Source organism: Salvelinus namaycush, chromosome 1, assembly GCF_016432855.1.
Source record: "Salvelinus namaycush isolate Seneca chromosome 1, SaNama_1.0, whole genome shotgun sequence".
Classification (NCBI taxonomy): Eukaryota; Metazoa; Chordata; class Actinopteri; order Salmoniformes; family Salmonidae; genus Salvelinus; species Salvelinus namaycush.
The window spans coordinates 16,914,026-16,930,074 of NC_052307.1; the positions used below are offsets into that span (position 1 = coordinate 16,914,026).

The following is a 16,049-nucleotide window of genomic DNA, read 5'->3' on the forward strand; positions in this document are numbered from 1 at the left end:
TTATTTTTATTTCAATTTTATTTAACCAGGTAGGCCAGTTGAGAACAAGTTCTCATTTACAACTGCGACCTGGCCAAGATAAAGCAAAGCAGTGCGACACAAACAACAACACAGAGTTACACATGGAATAAACAAACGTACAGTCAATAACACAATTGAAAAATCTGTATACAGTGTGTGCAAATGAGGTAAGGAGGTAGGGACATCTCCAGAGACAAATCAACACGTGTGTTATGACAGCTGTGTACATATCATAAACACAATTTTGAAACACTACTATAGCACTTGTGCAAATAGAAACAGTATTTCACCCACATGTTCATGCCACAGTACTGTGCACACAAGACATGCAGAAGCGTTGTATTTGGGTAATTTGGGTCATCCCTTTGTGCTGTTCAATGAAGTACACTACAAAGACAGGAATTTTTATAAAATGAATACTTGTAAAATAGTCAGCTCCATCGCTACTCGGAATATCCAAAGTACAATATCAGCAAATTGTCTTTGTGTGTTCTATAGTTTCTAGCTGTAAAATGAATCTCCATGGATAATATTTCAAAGGGTTCTTCTGTAATGACCCATAATCCATTAGACAGAGAGGAATGAGAAAGGTCACAGTGGTAAAGGAACTACTGCTCTGTTACATAGACACCCACACCCACACCCACACCCACACACACACCCACACCCACCCCCACACCCACCCACACCCACACCCACCCACACCCACACCCACCCCCACCCCCACACCCACCCCCACACCCACCCCCACACCCACACCCACACCCACCCCCACACCCACCCCCACACCCACACCCACACCCACACCCACACCCACCCCCACACACACACCCACACCCACACCCACCCACACCCACACCCACCCCCACCCACCCACACCCACACCCACACCCCCCCACACCCACCCCCACACCCACCCACACCCACACCCACACCCACACCCACACCCACACACACCCACCCACACCCACACACACACACACACACACACACACACACACAGGCACACAGGCACACAGGCACAGATGAGGAGTGAGAGAGAGAAACAGAAGAAGGAGAAATGAGCAGAGAAAGAGAACTTGAGAAAGAAAAGAGAAAAAGTGGGAGGTGAGATACTAAAAAAAAGAGATTTAAATAGTGAATATAGGGGAGGAAAAAGACATTTAAATAGTGACTATAGGAGAGGAAAAAGACATTTAAATAGTGAATATAGGGGAGGAAAAAGACATTTAAATAGTGACTATAGGAGAGGGAACAGACATTTAAATAGTGAATATAGGGGAGGGAAAAAAAATGTAAATAGTGAATATAGGAGAGGAAAAAGACATTTAAATAGTGAATATAGGGGAGGAAAAAGACATTTAAATTGTGAAAATAGGAGAGGAAAAAGACATTTAACTAGTGAATATAGGAGAGGAAAAAGACATTTAAATAGTGAATATAGGAGAGGAAAAAGACATTTAACTAGTGAATATAGGAGAGGAAAAAGACATTTAAATAGTGAATATAGGGGAGGAAAAAGACATTTAAATAGTGAATATAGGAGAGGAAAAAGACATTTAAATTGTGAATATAGGAGAGGAAAAATACATTTAACTAGTGAATATAGGAGAGGAAAAATACATTTTAATAGTGAATATAGGGGAGGAAAGAGACATTTAAATAGTGAATATAGGGTAGGAAAGAGACATTTAACTAGTGAATATAGGGGAGGAAAGAGACATTTAAATAGTGAATATAGGAGAGGGGCGAGATTTAAATAGTGAATATAGGAGAGGGACGAGATTTAAATAGTGAATATATGGTAGGAAAGAGACATTTAAATAGTGAATATAGGAGAGGGAAGAGATTTAAATAGTGAATATAGGGGAGGAAAGAGACATTTAAGTAGTGAATATAGGAGAGGGACGAGATTTAAATAGTGAATATATGGAAGGAAAGAGACATTTAAATAGTGAATATAGGAGAGGGAAGAGATTTAAATAGTGAATATAGGGGAGGAAAGAGACATTTAAGTAGTGAATATAGGAGAGGGAAGAGATTTAAATAGTGAATATAGGGGAGGAAAGAGACATTTAAATAGTGCATATAGGAGAGGGAAGAGACATTTAAATAGTGAATGAAAGAGACATTTAAATAGTGAATATAGGGGAGGAAAGAGACATTTAAATAGTGAATATAGGAGAGGGAAGAGATTTAAATAGTGAATATAGGGGAGGAAAGAGACATTTAAATAGTGCATATAGGAGAGGGAAGAGATTTAAATAGTGAATATAGGGGAGGAAAGAGACATTTAAATAGTGAATATAGGGTAGGAAAGAGACATTTAAATAGTGAATATAGGGGAGGAAAGAGACATTTAAATAGTGAATATAGGGTAGGAAAGAGACATTTAAATAGTGAATATAGGGTAGGAAAGAGACATTTAAATAGTGAATATAGGGGAGGAAAGAGACATTTCAATTGTGAATATAGGGTAGGAAAGAGACATTTAAATAGTGAATATAGGGGAGGAAAGAGACATTGGATGAAAAGTTTTTTTTTGTTTTTTTTGCAGACACTCTTATCCAAATGACTTACAGTAAAAAGTGCATACATTTAAAAATATATATATATTTATACTAGAGTTGGGGGGTGTATAGGGGAGGAAAGAGACATTGGATGACAATGGAGTTGAGGGGGTGTATAGGGGAGGAAAGAGACATTGGATGACAATGGAGTTGGAGGGTGTATAGATGAGGAAAGAGGCATTGGATGACAATGGAGTTGGAGGGGGTGTATAGGGGAGGAAAGAGACATTGGATGACAATGGAGTTGAGGGGGTGTATAGGGGAGGAAAGAGACATTGGATGACAATGGAGTTGGAGGGTGTATAGATGAGGAAAGAGGCATTGGATGACAATGGAGTTGGGGGGGGGTGCTCAGAGGTTGTAGGTAAGTGAGCAGTGCAAAGTCAGCTGGTCACAAGGAACACACAGACACACACTGGTCACAAGGAACACACAGACACACACTGGTCACAAGGAACACACAGACACACACTGGTCACAAGGAACAGACAGACACACACTGGTCACAAGGAACACACAGACACACTGGTCACAAGGAACACACAGACACACACTGGTCACACACTGGTCACAAGGAACACACAGACACACACTGGTCACAAGGAACACACAGACACACACTGGTCACACACTCACTTTGCTCTGGTACATCTTGATGTCATCGTAGGAGTGTGTTTGCCAGGCCAGCTGCTGCAGCTCATCTGCTGTGTACTGACAGGTCTCCAGGTGAGACTTTATAATGTTCTGGGCGATACGATCTATGGAGGGAGAGGACAGAGAAGAGACAGTCAGACACACACTTTGATCAAAATTTAGAGCAAAATGGTAGCTTACCATTCATTGTCTATGGGAGCGTGAAACTGATGAACCGATCATAAGTTTAGTGAAAATTATCGCAACTTTATTTAGCTTTGTTCAACCTCCCAAAGTTTCAGTTCACTCAACTTTGTATGTGGTCTCGTCCACCAGGCTTTGAGACGAGGTTGCTTTTTATGTAGCATCATTTTCATCTGTATTGTAGAAATGTTATTTGTTTTTGTCTGAATGTTGGCGCTAATTGAAACGGGGTATAGAAAACAGCAGAACCGATGTTTACAAGAATCAGGGAATGTATTGTATACCTTCATCCGAGTAGATGTGTGACAACTCAAATATGGAGTACACTAGTAAAACTGTGTTACACTTAATTGACATTACAGCCTTAGTAAGGTAGGCCACACTCTCAATGGGGGTTTCTTGAATTGATGGGCTAAGCTTAAATATGACGCATGGACAGCTCTCTCTCTCTCTCGCTCTCTTTCTCTCTCTTTCTCTCTTCCTCCCTCCCTCTCTCTCTCTCTTTCTCTCTCTCTTCCTCCCTCCCTCTCTCTCTTTCTCTCTCTCTATCGCTCTCTCTCTTCTTCCCACCCTCTCTCTTTCTCTCTCTCTCTTCCTCCCTCTCTCCCTAAGCCTGTTTGATCTCCTGTCCCACACACAGCTTATCACACTGACTCACACTCCTTTAGCCTTACCGTGACACCCTCCTATTCAAATCATCAATTAAGGCCTGGTATCTTCCTGCACTATGCAACACTCACTCAGAGACGTCATCATGCATATTTTCGAGGGGGCATTGACGGCCAAATTTGATGTCTTTGAATGAACTTAACCTTAACCCTTAGTTACCTAGCTCTCCCATGCTGACATTGCTGTGCGCCAGCTGACTGTCCTGGTAGGTGCTATAGTTGAACAGGTTAGCCACAGGGGTCAGGTCGTACACCGGCTCCTGCTTGATGTGCTTTATGCCCGCCAAGTCCAGGCCCGACTGGTCCGGGGAGGGCTGGGTGGAGTCCATACCATGGTAGTAGCCACCTGTGGCACCACCGTTCACCTGGCCCTTGGGGAGCTCGATGACGTGGCCGTTGGCGTAGGTGCCTCCGATCTCGTGGTTGAGGGTGCTGAGGCCATTGGTCAGGCTGGAGGAGTAGACGCGCGCCAGGGCCTCTGCCTCACACGTCTGCTGCTGCCGCTCATTCAGGATCCGCTGCTGGTGCTTCTGTACCTCGGCGTACAGGCTGTCACGCTGCTTCTTGGACATGCGGCCAAACTTCACCGCTACGCACAGAGAGGGAGGGAGAGTAGGAGGGAGGGAGGGAGAGTAGGAGGGAGGGAGGGAGAGTAGGATGGAGGGAGGGAGAGTAGGATGGAGGGAGGGAGAGTAGGAGGGAGGGAGAGGGAGAGTGGGAGGGAGAAGGAGAGAGGGAGGGAGAGTGGGAGAGAGGGAGAGTAAGAGGGAGAGGAAGGGAGAGTGGGAGGGAGAGGGAGGGAGAGTGGGAGAGAGGGAGGGTAAGAGGGAGAGTGGGAGGGAGAGGGAGGGAGAGAGGGAGAGTAAGAGGGAGAGGAAGGGAGAGTGGGAGAGAGGGAGAGTAAGAGGGAGAGGGAGGGAGAGTGGGAGAGAGGGAGAGTAAGAGGGAGAGGAAGGGAGAGTGGGAGGGAGAGGAAGGGAGAGTGGGAGGGAGAGGGAGGGAGAGTGGGAGAGAGGGAGAGTAAGAGGGAGAGGAAGGGAGAGTGGGAGGGAGAGGGAGGGAGAGTAAGAGGGAGAGGAAGGGAGAGTGGGAGGGAGAGGAAGGGAGAGTGGGAGGGAGAGGGAGGGAGGTTGTTTATTAGTCACATTGTGTTTATTTTCTCTCAGCTAAAGGTGACAATCTTTATTTCATTAAAAAAAATACTTTTACCCCTTTTTCTCCCTAATTTGGTATCCAATTGGTAGTTACAGTCTTGTCTCATGGCTGCAACTCCCGTACGGACTCGGGAGAGGCGAAGGCCGAGAGCCGTGCGTCCTCTGAAACACACCCCAACCAAGCTGCACTGCTTCTTGACACAATGCCCACTTAACTCGGAAGCCAGCCGCACCAATGTGTAAGAGGAAACACCGTACACCTGGCAACCGTGTCAGTGTGCACTGCGCCCGGCCTGCAACAGGAGTCGCTAGTGCGCGATGGGACAAGGACATCCCTGCCGGCCAAACCCTCCCCTAACCCAGACGACGCTGGGCCAATAGTGCGCCGACCCATGGGTCTCCCGGTCGCGGCCGGCTTCGACAGAGCCTGGACTCGAATCTAGAATCTCTAGTGGCACAGCTAGCACTGCTATGCAGTGCCTTAGACCACTGCGCTACTCGGGAGTAGGTGACAATCTTAAGTAGGTAAGAGTCTACACGTGTGTTGGTGTGTGTGTGTGTAAGCGGTCTCACCATCTCTGGACATTCCAAGTGCAAGACACTTCTGTAAGCGGCAGTGCTGGCAGCGGTTTCGGTTTGTCCTGTCGATCAGACAGTTCCTCTGGCGAGGGCATGAGTATGCAGCATTGTTCTGCTGACTTCGTCTGAAGAACCCCTACAGGACAACCACAAACAGCAGTCAGTTAACGCTCAGTCTAGGATTTGGAAAATAAGGAAAAGAAAAGAATAGAAAAGAGTTGACGGAGAGTAGAACGCAGACACTGGAATAAAAATGAAGATATGAAACAGAAATGACAGGAGAATGATGGGGATAGAGTCAGACAGAGGGAACAACAGAGCTGTGTGGAGAACTCACTTTGCAGCCCTCACACGTGATGACTCCATAGTGGATTCCTGATGACTTGTCTCCACAGATTTTGCACGGTATAACTTCGATTTGGGCTGTGGACAGAGCGATGGGAGGGGGAAAGCACACACACACCTGGGTTACATAACCGTTTCATTGTGTCACACACACTTGCCTGTACTGTACCAGTATTAATGGCCACTCAACGTTCCCCCGACTGTCAGGGGGCTCATTAGGGTGTGTGCGTGGTTGTCTGTGTGTGTGTTTCTATCACACGACCCAGTGAGAGGGAACAGTGCTCCCAATCAGAAGGAACCTCTCCAGTCAACAGGACTCTGTGACATCCTGTTCATTTTAGCAGTGTTTTATGGTGTGGTAATGTCTGGTGACAGACATTTTGTCATGAGGATGAGCAGGGGTCCTTAGATCTGGTCCCTGGATTGTAGTGGGGTTACATCACCAAAGTATCTTCTTTTATTCACTCACTCACTCACTCACTCACTCACTCACTCACTCACTCACTCACTCACTCACTCACTCACTCACTCACTCACTCACTCACTCACTCACTCACTCACTCACTCACTCACTCATAGTGTACATGTAGTGTACTATAGGACTGAACTGTGTACTGTAGGTCTGAAATCGGCACACACAGAAACCTTCAGGAGCGTCCTGTGACCACAGTAACCAGTGTGGCCACGTAGTTTGAGATGGAGAAGGATAGTGACAGATAGAGAGATAGCTAGAGAGAAATTATAGATATATAGAGAGAGAGATCGATGGCACATATCTGCTGAGAATGCACACTCACTATAAGGAGATTAGACACGCAATCTAATCCTACATTATTTCCTTCCTCACACGCTGTTTCCCTGCGCTACACACTGGCTGGCTAATCCAAAGCAGTAGGACCCTAATAACCTCTCTGCACCTGCAACTGCACTATTCTCCCAGAAATCAGGTAAAATAGCTACAGACACAAAAAAATCATCCTATTTTCGGTTTGTGAAATAGTAATATTCCACAAATCTACAATAATCAATTCTTCAGATTTTGCCAGAAACATATAAAACAGAAATGACACATAACTTTGGTGACCCTGAGTATAGTCCCCCCAACAACAAAAAAAGGGACCGAAAACGGAGTTATGTTCATAAGGAACCAAACAGACTGAAAAAGGGCGGGACTACCTGGATTTGTCCAATAAGGAACATACGTTTTTGTTTTACATGTGCCCTATGAACACGACCAAGGATCCATTCCTGAGCTGTAGAGCAATAACAGAAAAGCTGCAAAGTACACAGAGAAATGACTGTAAGGGTTAATCTTCTAACGCTCTAACCTAAGCTTCTGATATTAATGTAGTAATTTAGGGTAAAAGGCAATGTCCAAAAGTATGTCTTACCTACGACATCAGTTTTCATTTTCGGTGGAGACAAACACGCATAAATAGATGTACACACACCGTTCTGTGTTGCAGCTGCAATAGGATGACAGGTGTTTCAATGTGTGTGCTAATGAATGTGTCCATAGGTATGTCTTATGTGTCTGATTGGTTTACGGCTAGGACTTAATTGGTCTGATCAGCAGTGTTTATGAAGTGTGTGTGTACGTGGTTTGTATGTGATCTGTGTATGCAGTGTCATAATGGGATTAGCAAAGGAAGATGATGACTACTCGGGAGTTGCGTCTGCTGTCTAAGCTGTATGGGGCTGTCTTGTACCTCTTTACCCAGGAAGGGACGTCCCACTCACCCCTCAAAGCCTGAGTCAGAGAGGGTCTAACTGGGGGGCTTAATGACCATGACCTCTGTGACCCCTGAGCCCCAGACCATGTGCTGACTTAAGGTCAGTTTGATCCTGACCCGACCCAGGACACTATACTAGACAGACGGACGGACGTACTGACTGACTCATAATGAGCAAGACAGACAGAAATGTAAAGATTAAAGATAAGAATGTCCTAGTTTAAATCAAATTTTATTTGTCACATGCGCCGAATACCTTACAGTGAAATGCTTACTTACAAGCCCTTAACCAACAATGCAGTAATAAGAAAATCCCTAAAAAGTAAGAGATAAGAATAACAAATCATTAAAGAGCAGCAGTGAATAACAATAGCGGGGCTATATACAGGGGGTACTGGTACAGAGTCAATGTGTCAATGTGCGGGGGGCACTGGTGTTGAGGTAATTGAGGTAATTATGTACATGTAGGTAGAGTTATTAAAGTGGCTATGCATAGATAATAACAGAGAGTAGCAGCAGCGTGGGGGGGTCAATGGAAATACTCTGGGTAGCCATTTGATTAGCTGTTCAGGAGTCTTATGGCTTGGGGGTAGAAGCTGTTTAGAAGCCTCTTGGACCTATACTTGGCGCTCCAGGACCACTTGCCGTGCGGGAGCAGAGAGAACAGTCTATGACTAGGGTGGCTGGAGTCTTTGACCATTTTTAGGGCCTTCCTCTGACACCGTCTGGTATAGAGGTCCTGGATGGCAGGAAGCTTGGCCCCGGTGATGTACTGGGCCGTGCGCACTACCCTCTGTAGTGCCTTGCAGTCGGATGCGGAGCAGTTGCCATACCAGGTGGTGATGCAACCCCGTCAGGACGTTCTCGATGGTGCAGTTGTAAAAGCTTTTGAGAATCTGAGGACTCATGCCAAATCTTTTCAGTCTCCTGTGGGGGAATAGGTTTTGTCGTGCCCTCTTCACGACTGTCTTGGTGTGCTTGGACCATGTTAGTTTGAGGGTGATGTGGACACCAAGGAACTTGAAGCTCTCAACCTGCTCCACTACAGCCCTGTCGATGAGAATGGGGGTGTGCTCGGTCCTCCTTTTCCTGTAGTCCACAATCATCTCCTTTGTCTTGATCACGTTGAGGGAGAGGTTGTTGTCCTTGCACCACACGGTCAGGTCTCTGACCTCCTCCCCATAGGCTGTCTCATCGTTGTCAGTGATCAGGCCTACCACTGTTGTGTCATCGGCAAACTTAATGATGGTGTTGGAGTTGTGCCTGGCCGTGCAGTCATAAGTGAACAGGGAGTACAGGAGGGGACTGAGCACGCACCCCTGAGGGTCCCCTGTTTTGAGGATCAGCGTGGTGGATGTGTTGTTACCTACCCTTACCACCTGGGGGTGGCACGTCAGGAAGTCCAGGATCCAGATGCAGATGGATGTGTTTAGTCCCAGGGTCCTTAGCTTAGTGATGAGCTTTGAGGGCACTATGGTGTTGAACGCTGAGCTGTAGTCAATGAATAGCATTCTCACATAGGTGTTCCTTTTGTCCAGGTGTGAAAGGGCAGTGTAGAGTGCAATAGAGATTGCATCATCTGTGGATCTTTTGGTGCGGTATGCAAATTGAAGTGGGTCTAGGGTTTTTGAGATAATGGTGTTGATGTGAGCCATGACCAGCCTTTCAAAGCATTTCATCGATACAGACGTGAGTGCTATGGGTCGGTAGTCATTTAGGCAGGTTACCTTAGTGTTCTTGAGCTCAGGGACTATGGTGGTCTGCTTGAAACATGTTGGTATTACAGACTCAGACAGGGAGAGGTTGAAAATGTGAGTGAAGACACTTACCAGTTGGTCAGCGCATGTTCGCAGTACACGTCCTGGTAATCTGTCTGGCCCAGCGGCCTTGTGAATATTGACCTGTTTAAAGGTCTTACTCACATCGGTTGCGGAGAGCGTGATCACACAGTCGTCCGGAACAGCTGATGCTCTCATGCATGTTTCAGTGTTACTTGCCTTGAAGCTAGAATATAAGTTATTTAGCTCGTCTGGTAGGCTCATGTCACTGGGCAGCTCTCAGCTGTGCTTCCCTTTGTAGTCTGCAATAGTTTGCAAGCCCTACCACATCCGACGAGCGTTGTAGTCAATGCCATCGGAAGAATCCCGGAACATTTTCCAGTCTGTGCTAGCAAAACAGTTCTGTAGTTTAGCATCTGCTTTATCTGACAACTTTTTTATAGACCGAGTCACTGGTGTTTCCTGCTTTAATTTTAGCTTGTAAGCAGGAATCAGAAGGATAGAGTTATGGTCAGATTTGCCAAATGGAGGGCGAGGGAGAGCTTTGTATGCGTCTCTGTGTGTGGAGTAAAGGTAGTCTAGAATTTTTTCCCTCTGGTTGCACATTTAACATGCTGATAGAAATTAGGTAAAACTGATTTAAGTTTCCCTGCATTAAAGTCCCCGACCACTAGGAGCGCCACCTCTGGATGAATGTTTTCCTGTTTGCTTATGGCGGAATACAGCTAATTGAGTGTGGTTTTAGTGCCAGCCACGGCCTGTGGTGGTATGTAAACAGCTACGAAAAATACAGATGAAAACTCTCTAGGTAGATAATGTGGTCTACAGCTTATCATGAGATATTCTACCTCAGGCGAGCAAAACCCTGAGACCTCCTTAGATATCGTGCACCAGGTATTGTGTACAAATATGCATAGGCCCCCGACCCGTGTCTTACCAGAGGCTGCTGTTCTGTCCTGCTGATAGAGTGTATATCCCGCCAGCTGTATGTTCTTAATGTCGTCGTTCAGCCATGACTCAGGGAAACATACGTTTTTTTATTTTTTTGTCCTGTTGGTAGTATATACGTGCTTTCAGTTCGTCCCATTTGTTTTCCAGCGATTGAACGTTAGCTAGCAGAACGGAAGGGCTTAATACGAAAAAATAAAAATAAATAAAGACTGATAAGGGATACGAGAAGGTCATCTTCGAGACCTGAAAACCCTTAGCAGTCAGAACAGATTGTACTTACTGACCCTCTTCAAACCCCCATTCATATCCTCTTCTACCTATTATTTTCTCTAATGGATCTACAAGCTCTACGTATTGTCTACCCATTGTGAATGAGAATTATCAATTTAGAGCACTAGCTTGACAAAGTTAGCTGCTAAATTGCCCATACCGCACCCCATAGAAAACCACCACAAGCATCTCTTTCAGGCTCAACATTAATGAACAGATAGCACATTAATGAACAGATAGCACATTAATGAACGAAAGCACAACCAACAATTATTGAGCATGATCTCTCTGTGTGCGAGCGTGTGTTAAGTTTCAAGTTTCAATGTATATGTTTGATAGCTGCTGTGTGTGGACTGGGACTGTGAGTGTAATGAAGTTAGTACTCTCTGGATTCGTTCTAGAGGTGACCCAGTTCCTGGCCAGCGCCAAACTGGGTCAGAGCAGCACAGCGCAGCGGGATGGACTGGGCCGGACTGGGGAGGAAAACACACACAGACACATACACACACTGAGTGCTACAGTGAAGATGTCAATGGAAGCGGCGTCTAACGGTATATTTATAGTGAGAACAGGTCAGTTGTGCTGCAGAACATGAAGGTAATAAACAGAGACCGAATATAACCAGTAAACAAACACAGAACAAAACTCTGTGTGCATGCGTTTGTGTGTGTGTGTGCGTGCGTGTGTTTGTTTATATGTGTGTGTATTCCACCACTCTCATTTAGTGCCATGTACAACCTTGTTCTGCTATACATCCCAGAATGTCTCTTTGTAGATCCTTTAAGAACAACTTGTACTTGTTCTTCAAGGATGAACATGTTCAAAAGGGATTTATCAACTGACCAGTCTAAAGTTTATAATAACGGCTTGAGGGGTGTGTGGACCGACAAAGATTATAATCCGACTGTTTTGTTTGTGTTTCTGTGTTCGTCTGTGTGTGTGTAGACATCTGTGTTGTTATGTGTGTGTGTCTGTGTGTGTGTGTGTTTCAGAATGTGTGTGCATGTGTTAGAGAGAGTGTGTTTCAGATTGTGTGTGTGTGTGATTCAGTGGGTGTGATAGTGTGTTTCAGAATGTGTGGGTGTGTTTCAAAGTGTGTGTGCATAGCCACCGGGCCTGTCAGGTGGAATAAGGAGCCAGTCATGACAGTTTGGCTGTTGCTAAGGCGACCACTCACTCGCTCGTGTCGTCTGGCTGTCAGAGCAATGATTCGCTGAGCAGTCACACACATGCCTACAGGAAGTGATATCACCAAACTCTGGAGATTGTCTTGCTTACTATCACATTCTAAGTAGGATCCTTCTTACTGCCTCCTCTCACTTGGTGTTGGTGCCAACACTATGGTCATACTTTACACCAAGTGGCTCTAGAACTGTCTATTTACATAGTAGTCACACAGACAGGTACATTGTGAATAGAGTTCAGTTACAACTGTATATGGAACACCTGTGCTTCAGGAGATTATTCAGGATTCTGCAAAGTTTAGAACAGATAGATAGCAGATAGAGAGCTGCAGATAGAAGTGTGGTGTATAGAACTACATTAATGATTCCTAAGCCCTTAACTGGCTGGATGTGTGGGTGTGGCTGCCCTCTTACTGGCTGGCTGTATGGGTGTGGCTGCCCTCTAACTGGCTGGCTGTGTGGGTGTGGCTGCCCTCTGACTTGCTGGCTGTGTGGGTGTGGCTGCCCTCTTACTGGCTGGCTGTATGGGTGTGGCTGCCCTCTGACTTGCTGGCTGTGTGGGTGAGGGCTAGGCCCTGACTGGCTGGCTGTGTGGGTATGGCTGCCCTCTTACTGGCTGGCTGTGTGGGTGTGGCTGCCCTCTGACTTGCTGGCTGTGTGGGTGAGGGCTAGGCCCTGACTGGCTGGCTGTGTGGGTGTGGCTGCCCTCTTACTGGCTGGCTGTATGGGTGTGGCTGCCCTCTGACTTGCTGGCTGTGTGGGTGAGGGCTAGGCCCTGACTGGCTGGCTGTGTGGGTGTGGCTGCCCTCTTACTGGCTGGCTGTGTGGGTGTGGCTGCCCTCTGACTTGCTGGCTGTGTGGGTGAGGGCTAGGCCCTGACTGGCTGGCTGTGTGGGTGTGGCTGCCCTCTGACTTGCTGGCTGTGTGGGTGAGGGCTAGGCCCTGACTGGCTGGCTGTGTGGGTATGGCTGCCCTCTTACTGGCTGGCTGTATGGGTGTGGCTGCCCTCTTACTGGCTGGCTGTATGGGTGTGGCTGCCCTCTGACTTGCTGGCTGTGTGGGTGAGGGCTAGGCCCTGACTGGCTGGCTGTGTGGGTGTGGCCGCCCTCTGACTTGCTGGCTGTGTGGGTGAGGGCTAGGCCCTGACTGGCTGGCTGTGTGGGTGTGGCTGCCCTCTGACTTGCTGGCTGTGTGGGTGAGGGCTAGGCCCTGACTGGCTGGCTGTGTGGGTGTGGCTGCCCTCTGACTTGCTGGCTGTGTGGGTGAGGGCTAGGCCCTGACTGGCTGGCTGTGTGGGTGTGGCTGCCCTCTGACTTGCTGGCTGTGTGGGTGAGGGCTAGGCCCTGACTGGCAGTCCTGATTTATCCTGAAGTTATGTAAGAGCCGTAGTGCAGCGCTGGCGATTCCATGGCCAAGATGAGCTCAGCCCCACAATCTCCTCAGAGAGAGAGAGATACAGAGAGAGACAGACACACATCCAGACAGACAGACGTGTTACAGTCATCTAACGGAAAGAGTTTTGTGAGGTGGACTGTGGGTGTCTGGATGGTACAGTGAGTGATGTGTAGTGAACTGGCACGTGGAGTGTGTTAATTGATTTTTAATGAAGTGAGGAACTCCACTCAGTCTCATGGGCTCCCCACTCTCTAAATAGAGCCTTAATTAGCTTCATTTGAGGAGATGGGAGCATCCGCACATGAGCACTGGCTTACCATAACTCAATTTGCAGTGAACAAACACACGCACACACACACACAAAGCAGCAAGACAACATCAATACTAAGCGCAATGTTCAACCAGCAGTCGTCCTTACCTTGAGCACCTCTCAAACTGTGTGGTGATGTTTGTTACCACTAGGTGTTGCTGTATTTCAACAGCCGTAAGGGCTATTTGTTATGTAAGTGTGAACAGAAGGGGCAGACTGGACATGCATGTTTCATCCATTAGCTAAAGGGGGCTAGTTACAAAAACACACCCAGGGCTATACTGTGTTCAGCATGCTGTTGCCATGGAATAGCAGCAACAGGGGTTATGTTGTTACTTGTGTTGCTGCTCACACACACATGCACACCACACACACAGCCTGACCCTCACACCTGTGTTTTCACTAGGGTCACCAATGCCTACATTGACTCACTTGGACGGCTATGGCATCGTGGCAGCAGCCGGGTATTATGGGTAATTACTCAGACCTGATTGTATGGTTGGCACTGTCTCCATGGGGTCCGTCCAGACTCTGGGTAATAATGCAGGGCAGGCAGGGGCCCATCCCTTCTCCCCTCCCCTCCCCTCCCCTCCCCTGATGCCTGCCTGTGTGTTGTGGGGCAAACATGTCTTTGTCCAGTAGCCATGTTGAACAGTAGCCATGATGCATCATGGATGTTAATTATTGCTCCCCGTCCCCCTCCCCTCCCTCATATGTCAGAGGGAACAGGCTCATCCAGTTTTCCGCGAGGCTGCAGTGCACTCTGGGTAATTGCTCATGGGGCGGCAGGTCTGGGACCAGCTGCATTGGGCTCATGGAATCCAGCTCTGTGTTCTGATTGGACACGTCAGAGAGGGAACAGAAGGGGGCCACTGGCTGACGTCCAACGCATCGATACACACTCGCATGCGCACTCAGATACATACACAAAAGTGTACATATGTATGCACACGTACAAATCACATCGTGATGCGCAGAAATGTACTGTACACTCAAACACAGCGGTAGGTAATACATAGGATTTTGAAATGCTATGGCAACACTATAAAGTCAGTGGTTCCCAAACTGAGGGGTCGGCGGGCCCCCCCCCCCAAAAATACAAATTATAATACTATATATATATATATACATACAGTACCAGTCAAAAGTTTGGACACACCTACTCATTCCAGGGTTTTTCTTTATTTTGACTATTTTCTACTTTGTAGAATAATAGTGAAGACTTAAAAACCATTAAGCGCTATGATGAAACTGGCTCTCATGAGGACCACCACAGGAATGGAAGACCCAGAGTTACCTCTGCTGCAGAGGATAAGTTCATTAGAGTTACCAGCCTCAGAAATTGCAGCCCAAATAAATGCTTCACAGAGCTCAAGTAACAGACACATTTCAACATCAACTATTCAGAGGAGACATGAAACAGCCTTCATGGTTGAATTTCTGCAAAGAAACCACTACTAAAGGACACCAATGCTTGGGCCAAGAAACATGAGCAATGGACATTAGACCGGTGGAAATCTGTCCATTGGTCTGATGAGTCCAAATTGGAGATTTTTGGTTCCAACCGCCGTGTCTTTGAGAGACACAGAGTAGGTGAACGGATGATCACCGCATGTGTGTTCCCACCGTGAAGCATGGAGGAGGAGGTGTGATGGTTTGGGGGTGCTTTGCTGGTGATACTCTCTGTGATTTATTTCGAATTCAAGGCACACTTAACCAGCATGGCTACCACAGCATTCTGCAGCAATACACCATCCCATCTGATTTGTGCTTAGTGGGTCTATCATTTGTTTTTCAACAAGGCAATGACCCAACACACCTCCAGGCTGTGTAAAGGCTATTTGACCAAGAAGGAGATAGATGGAGTGCTGCATCAGATGACCTAGCCTCCACAATCACCCGACCTCAACCCATTCATTTGGGATGAATTGGGCCGCGGATTGAAGGAAAACAGCCAACAAGTGCTCAGCATATGTGGGAAGTCCTTCAAGACTGTTGGAAAAGCATTCCAGGTGAAGCTGGTTGAGAGAATGCCAAGAGTGTGCAAAGATGTCGTCAAGGCAAAGGGTGGCTACTTTAAAGAATCTAAAATATAACATATATTTTGATTTGTTTAACACTTTTTGGTTACTACATGATTCCATATGTGTTACTTCATAGTTTTGCTGTCTTCACTATTATTCAACAATGTAGAAAATAGTAAAAATAAAGAAAAACCCTGGAGTGAGTAGGTGTGTCCAAACTTTTGACTGGT

The 16,049-nt window shown here is 46.7% G+C and overlaps 1 protein-coding gene across 1 annotated transcript in view; it reads right to left on the bottom strand.

Moving 5' to 3' along the window:
* LOC120052530 (nuclear receptor ROR-beta-like) overlaps positions 1-16,049 on the bottom strand; it is a 38,282-nt gene that overhangs the window by 9,717 nt on the left and 12,516 nt on the right. Inside the window, exons 2-5 of the mRNA XM_038999535.1 lie at positions 6,167-6,252; positions 5,824-5,965; positions 4,257-4,685; positions 3,228-3,349 (exon numbers count right to left, since the gene is read on the bottom strand). Coding sequence (XP_038855463.1) covers positions 3,228-3,349; positions 4,257-4,685; positions 5,824-5,965; positions 6,167-6,252 — 779 coding nt within the window. The remainder of the gene's footprint in view (positions 1-3,227; positions 3,350-4,256; positions 4,686-5,823; positions 5,966-6,166; positions 6,253-16,049) is intronic.